Below are 7,017 nucleotides of genomic sequence, written 5' to 3'. Positions count from 1 at the left end.
CCTGCTCTGCTTCTGTGTCCACTTCAGTAGACTGGCAAGAGAAATTCCATCTGGGGGACGAGGGGGGGGAGGCAAACCCCAACCCTTTGCTCTTCTCTGCAGTGGGAAGTGATTTCAAACCAAACACTTGAGTGCTAGCCAATCGGGGAGGGCCATCTCTAGTTGCCAAGGAAACCTTCCTTCCTCAAATGCCTAGCCCATGTGGAGACACCTTGCATTGTGCGGTGTGCCGCTTGCCTGCATGACTGTCTCCCAGAGGTACCTCCTTGAGTCCTGTACGTATATAATTTGCGCAGTCCTTTGGGATGATAAATGTAAATGTTGCTACTGAGTGGGGACAATTTTGCCGTGAACCTCTCTCCCCCTCGCCAAGATGCCCGGATTGCCGGTTGTGAGCCCCTGCAATGCAACCAGCAGCTATTACGCAGGGTTACGGGCAACTGTTTGATCTGTGTATTATGAACCTCCCCCCCGACCTTCTAACAGCCTTCTCGGACTGACAGTGGAGATACTGCAAAAGGAAGCGTTTCCCTCAGCCATTTTCAGAGCACTGGCAAGGCGAATATCAAACAGAAGGGGGAAGGGTTGGCATTGATTTTAAAGGTGAAACTCCTGATCAGAAAGTTGTACCTTCTTGTGGAAACATGCCAGAAATGATTCAAGCAAATGAGAATAACTCAGATTAAAATGGAAGGAGAATGGCCTGTCTTTTACTTTTAAAAGGCCAGATCCCGCTAACTTTATTCACCTTGATTAGGACCTTCTTGTGCCCGGAGCCTGTTGATGTCATTGCGGCTGTCTGCCGGGTAGGAGTACTGCTCAGCAGCGGTAAAGTTTGTTCATTCTATGGACCTTCCTTGCAGGGGCTAATGAAATAATTAAGGTCTGGGGAACACCTCAGTGAAGAGGAAAAGTTTAATTATTCTCATTCCTTTGTATTTAACGGCCAGCGGCCACTGCTGCAGAGGCGTCGCAGCAAATGACAGCACCCCCTGGCTCTGCGTCCATTGTCTGAATCGGTCAATGCCGAAGCTTCCGAGGGCTGCATGTTGCAGTACACTATTGTCTCGCCGTGAAGCAAATCAAAGGCACCCTCGCCGGTGGGAGGGCGGCCTGTGATTGGAGCTACAGGAGGTGTGTGACAGCGATTTGACAATTAAGGGAGCAGCAGCAGAGAGCACAATTTTGCAGCTGCTGCTGCTACAGGCACTGAAAACTCACATTTCTGCCTCTTTCTCTCTCTCTGTCTCTCTTTGAACCATCTGCATGCTGAGAAGCGTACCTGCCAGGCGGCATCCTCCAACCCCGGCAGTATTCTTCATCTCCCGGCAGCACCATCCGTTGGCAGGCAGCAGCCACTTGTCCCCCAACAGAATCCAGCTCCTGGCAGCAGCCTCCATCCTTCAGCAGCCTCCATTCCTTAGCAGGCAAAACCAGCCATCCCCCTCCCCAGCATCACCCATGCTCTAGCATCATCCATCCCCAACCACATCCAGGCCCTGCAGCCCTTTGCTCCCTCTCCTCCCGATGGGACAGCTGCCAGCATGAGCACCGATGCCAAGCACCTGCCTGCAGGATCCCAGGAGGGGAGCGGGGCTATGTGGACTCCATCCAGCTGGATGGCTTCTGACGTCCCTCCCAACGCCAGCACCTCCTTGGCACAGCTGGATCAGCGGCAAAGGGCGGAGGAGTGGGGTGGCAATGCCGGAGAGATTACGGGCACGGTAGTGATCCAGTGTCTCTACGCCCTGGTGTGCCTGCTGGGGCTGCTCGGCAACTCACTGGTGATCTTCGTCATCCTGCGCTACGCCAAGATGAAGACGGCGACCAACATTTACCTGCTCAACCTGGCCATCGCCGACGAGCTCCTCATGCTCAGCATCCCCTTCGTGGCGGCCTCGGCTGCCCTGCACCATTGGCCCTTCGGCCGGGCCCTGTGCCGCACCGTGCTGGGCGTGGACGGGCTCAACATGTTCACCAGCGTCTTCTGCCTGACCGTGCTCAGCCTGGACCGCTACATCGCTGTGGTGCACCCGCTGCGGGCAGCCACCTACCGCCGGCCCCGGGTGGCCAAGATGGTCAACGGAGGGGTCTGGCTGCTCTCGCTTCTGGTGGCCTCGCCCATTCCCATCTTCGCCGGCACCGCCAGCACGCACGATGGCCGAGCAGTGGCCTGCAACCTGCTGTGGCCTAGTCCGGCCTGGGCGGCTGCCTTTGTGGTCTACACGACCTTGCTGGGCTTCCTGCTGCCGGTGCTGGCCATGGGCCTCTGCTACCTGCCGATTGTGGGCAAGATGCGGGCGGTGGCTCAGCAGGTGGGCTGGCAGCAGTGGCGGCATTCGGAGGGGAAGCTGACCCGGCTGGCGTTGATCGTGGTGGCCATGTTCATGGTGTGCTGGATGCCCTTTCACGTGGTTCAGCTGGTGAATCTGCTGCTGCCCGGCCACCTGGATGCCACCGTGAACAGTGCCTCTCTCGTCCTCAGCTACTCCAACAGCTGCGCCAACCCCATCCTCTACGGCTTCCTCTCGGACAACTTCAGGCACTCCTTCCATGGGGTGCTACGGCGGTGCTGCAATGCCAGCTTCTGCTGCTGCCGCCACCCGGACCTGGATGGCGCTGAGGAGGAAGAGGAGGAGGAGCCGCTAGATTACTGTGCCGTCCCCAAGGGGGAGGAGACGAGCAAGGGCTGCATGTGCCCGTCTTTGCATTGCCAGCGGGAGCCGGTGCACCCTGAGCCCTGCTGTACACCCGGCACCCTCCTTGCAAAGACCACCACCTTCTAGATGGCATGTGTCCTCCTCCTCGGGACCCCTGCCTTCCGAAAGGGTGCCTCCTCCTGGCCCAGCCCGCGCCTTGCAGGACCAGCATCTTGTAATGAGCACCATCACCCTGCTGCTGCATCTCACCCTTCAGAAACAGACGAGCGGGGTAAAGAAGCCTGTGTAAGTCCTCAGCCTGGGGCCATTTGCTTCTAGGTTGGCTCCTGCCTTTGGGCTGTGGCTGGGATGGGGCTTGTATGGCTGCTGGGTAAGCTGGCTGAGGGAGCTGCCCCTGCTTTTTTTCTCTTTGGGTAGCTGGGCTTGTTTCTTGATCGATTCCTTCTGTAGCCTGAGCAGTCCCTTGCCACTGAGACCGTGGGGACCATGCTTGGAGTAAGGTGCCACTCAAGGTGGCAAAGGGTCTAGAATGAGGATTCTCTTAGCCACTCCCATCCCAGGCATTTGCTCACAGGGCAGGAGTACTCTGTTGGCTTCTCTGACATGGGTTGTTTCCTATGAGCCTGCTCAGCACAAGAGGCTAGGGATATGATACAGGTTAATGGTCAGCATTGGGTCCACATCCTGAGCCTGATGACTTCAGGAGGAGTTTTTCTGCAGCTCTCACTGGGAACAGGCTCAGCCCTTCTAAGGCCAGGCTGGTAATTAAAATGCAAGAGAGAGAGAGAGAGAGAGAGTATATCTTCTTTAATCTTTTGTGACCAGTGTTTGGAAAGGAATGTGCCATCCTTAGCAATTTATTACTAGATTTTCAAAAGGGCACAACTCCCATTAAGAACAATGGGGGCTGCAGGGTCCTTTTGAAAATCCACCCATTAACCTAGTAAAGTGTGTCTAAAGGGAAAATAGTACCCTAGTTTGCAGAAAGTACGAGTGACAGTAACCTAACCCCAAAGTACTGATTTAAGGCTCAGTCTAGCTCCGATTTAGTGAATGAGAATTTTGCCATTGACATGAACATAAACAGAATCTAGACTTTTTAAATGCTTGAGGTTCTTTTAGATCCTTAGAAAGAGCAACGGTGGGTAGGACTGAGCTGCAGTTGTGTCATGAATGATCCAATCTGTAATTGTGCCATAGAAAAATAAAAAGCCATAATGTTGGCCTGTAACACTGTTATTATTATCTCTCAGGATTACATTACAGGAGTGGTTCTGTGTTTTAAACAAACAGCCTTCACAACATACAAGATCTTTAGGCATAAAAAGGGAGAAGCTACAGTCTAAACTGTATCCCGGTGAATCAGCAATAAATCCTAACCATGAACTGACTCTGAAGGTTTGGGTAGTCAGGAGTTTTGTTCCACCCTCCGCAGAATTCCTGCATTTTAGGTGCTCAAATGCACTTGTTCTTGTTTGGCTTTCCTTAAAATTCTTGCAGTACCTAAAAACACTGTCTCCTGGAAGTCACTGATTGTGATGGTCCTAACATGCTCTTGAGCTGCCCGTTCATAGCCTTAAAGAGATTTCTCCAAGTGCTCCAGCAATCACTGGAATCGTTGTTGTCCGAGTTTTCCATAATCGTTCCACTTTGTGGCAGAGCTCTGCATAGTACTTCACGTACGTCTCGTCTTGTTTCCTTTTTATGTTTCTGTCTGCTGGCGTGGCAACATCCATCAACACGGTCTCATTGGTCTTCTCTTCTACAACACTCATTATTGTTACTTATTACCATTACCAAAGCTCCTAGTGAGAGACCAGGACTCCATTGCACTAGAAACCCAGAACAAAAAGACAGTTGGAGAGCTCACAATCTAAGTAGTCACATGTCCAAAGACAAACGCTGGAGACCACTTTAATCCTCATCACTCTCAGTTGACAAAGGAGTACAATAATTTGAGGTGGACAGGTTTATCTGTGATGCTTCAGATTTGGGCCCCCACCAGGGATTGAACCATTTACTTAACATGCTTACCGTTCCACACTGCGAGTAGTCCCGTTGTCAGTCGATGAGACAGCTCGCAGCGTGGATAAGCATGTGCGTCTATCTTTTCGAGATCAGGGCGTTGGGAGCCATAGCAGTCCTGGGAAGATTTATGTAAGGGATTCCATCTGCTGGATATGCCCTGTAAAATGGCATGAAGTGACTCCTGTCCTCTGGCTAACCACTGCACTCTCCTGGCAGCTCATCACGGGGCTGGTTCTCCTGGCTCTTCACTTTGTGCAGTCCTTTCCACCAGTGTAAAGTGTCCCTAGTGTTCTGATCCGGTAACATGTCGCGCCCATTTTGCCTTCATGTAAAGGATGGCACAAGATGCAGGGCAACGGAGACTCAGGCCCCACAAATGCTTGCACAGCGACCACCAGTGCTGGGCCCTGCACGATTTCCCAGAGCTGCTGATCACTCTTCAACTGCATCACTGCCAGCTGATGTACAGGCAAAGGTTATGTTCCCAAAGAACAACTCCGTGCTGCTCTTTTGACTTTGACAATTGTTACGATGTTCTTAACTTTCAATTGCACACAAGGGAGGCAAAGGGATCTTGGCATGGGAGAGGTTCTTTAATAACATTTCAATTATGCTCAAGCAACAAAACGTACAAATCTAATTTCTGGGTGTGTCCTGTGCTGGGATAGTGCCATGCCTTGGATGTGTACAATAGCACTCAGCCCCATGACTACAAATGTTCCCAACATTGAAACACGCCCTTCTCTCCCTTGCTGCTCACAGGAGCCTTGACACGGCATGTAACTCAGGATATTGTCAAATCTCGAGAGTGCTTTAGTTAAGTGTCTTCGATTCAGAGATCTAAGGCCAGAATTGTCACCTAATCTGACCCCTTGTAGCCACAGAACGTCACCCAGCGAGTCCTACATCAAACCCAGCATTGCAGGATGAACTAGACTAGAGTGTATCTTGTAGAAAGACGTCCGGTATTGATTTAAAGACTCCAAGTGGTGGCAAATTTGCCACATCCCTTCGCAACCTGTCCCAGTGGTTAATTACCCTCACTGGTAAAAACATGCATCTTATTTCCCATCTGACTGAGTTAAGATGATAACCCTAAAAAAAAATCCCACTGGATAGCTTCTTTTAGGGGTGGCTATAGAGTAGGTTTTTGTTTATGTTGTGACTTTTTTCACTTAAAACACCTCTGGATATTTAATTGATTTTTTCCATTGTTTTTTTGCTATAAAAATTATTCAAAGTAGAAGGGTCAGAGGAAATAGTAGAAAAGGCGTGTTTGGGGGACTTTTACTATGATTAATTTAAGGGGGGTCCTTTTTCTTGATTTTTCAGCTAGTTCAGATACACTGGATGGGATTTTCAGAAGCCGTCAGTGTTGGCCTATGGCTTTGTCTACACGAGAAAGTTCTGCCTCCTCACTATGCTGGTATAGGGCTAGTGTTATTCTGGTCTGGTTAAAGTGGGGCAAACACACACACACTGGAACGGGGTGGGGATGAGGAATAAACTGTATTGGTATAAAGCATCTTTATTCCAGCATAACTGTATCCTCCTCAGAGCTTGTGCCAGTAGAAGTGTATCAGTAAAAAATATCACACCCCTAACCATCATATTTATACCAGTCCAACTTTCCTATGGAGACCAGGCCTAATTCTGTTCCCATGTGGTAAAACTCCTCTTCATTTCAATGGGAGGCCGTGTCTACACTACAGTTGCTACAGTGGCCCAGGTCTGGCACTGCAGCGACGTGCTGCTGTAGTGTCATAGTGTAGGTGATTCCTACAGCACCAAAAGGGGTTTTTCCATCACTTTACATAATCTACCTCCCTGAGCATTGGTAGCTAGGTTGAAGGAAGAATTCTTCCATTGACCTATCCACGTCTACACCAGGGGTGAGGTCAGCCTAGCCATGTACTCAATGGTGGGAATTGTTCACACCCCCTGAGCACCATAGCTATGTCAACCTAACTTTTAAGTGCTGATCAGGCCTTAGACCAGAAGTGGGCAAATGAGGGCCCGCAGGCCACATTCGGTCCACGGGACCGTCCTGCCCAGCCCCTGTGCTCCCGGCCGAGGAGGCTAGCCCCCGGCCCCTCCCCCGCTGTCCCCCCTTCCCTGCAGCCTCAGTTCGCCACGCCACCGCGGTGGTGTGGCTGGCTCCGGCTGGGCAAGCTTCTGCTGTTCTGAGCAGCATGGTAAGGCAGTGGGGGGGGGGGGAGGGGGTTGGATAAGGGGCAGGGGGTTCCAGGGGGCAGTCAGGGGACGGGGAGCAGTGGGCGGTTGGATGGGGTGGAGGTTCTGGAGGGGGGGTCAGGGGATGGCAAACAGG

General features: G+C 51.6%; 1 protein-coding gene across 1 annotated transcript; it reads left to right on the top strand.

Moving 5' to 3' along the window:
* The first annotated feature begins 231 nt into the window (after positions 1 to 231).
* SSTR4 (somatostatin receptor 4) lies at positions 232 to 3,891 on the top strand. The gene has a single exon (XM_084622730.1). The coding sequence runs from the start codon at positions 1,545 to 1,547 to the stop codon at positions 2,784 to 2,786; it is 1,242 nt and encodes a 413-aa protein (XP_084478856.1). The 5' UTR covers positions 232 to 1,544; the 3' UTR covers positions 2,787 to 3,891.
* The last annotated feature ends 3,126 nt before the right edge of the window (positions 3,892 to 7,017 follow it).

This window comes from Lepidochelys olivacea (genome assembly GCF_965140295.1).
Source record: "Lepidochelys olivacea isolate rLepOli2 genome assembly, chromosome: 3".
Taxonomy (NCBI): domain Eukaryota; kingdom Metazoa; phylum Chordata; order Testudines; family Cheloniidae; genus Lepidochelys; species Lepidochelys olivacea.
Note: the sequence above shows the minus strand (reverse complement) of the source record. Positions and strands in the feature narration are given on the sequence as shown.

Excerpts from the sequence above, each read along its gene's own strand:
- SSTR4 (XM_084622730.1), top strand. The coding sequence starts at position 1,545 with ATGAGCACCGATGCCAAGCACCTGCCTGCAGGATCCCAGGAGGGGAGC.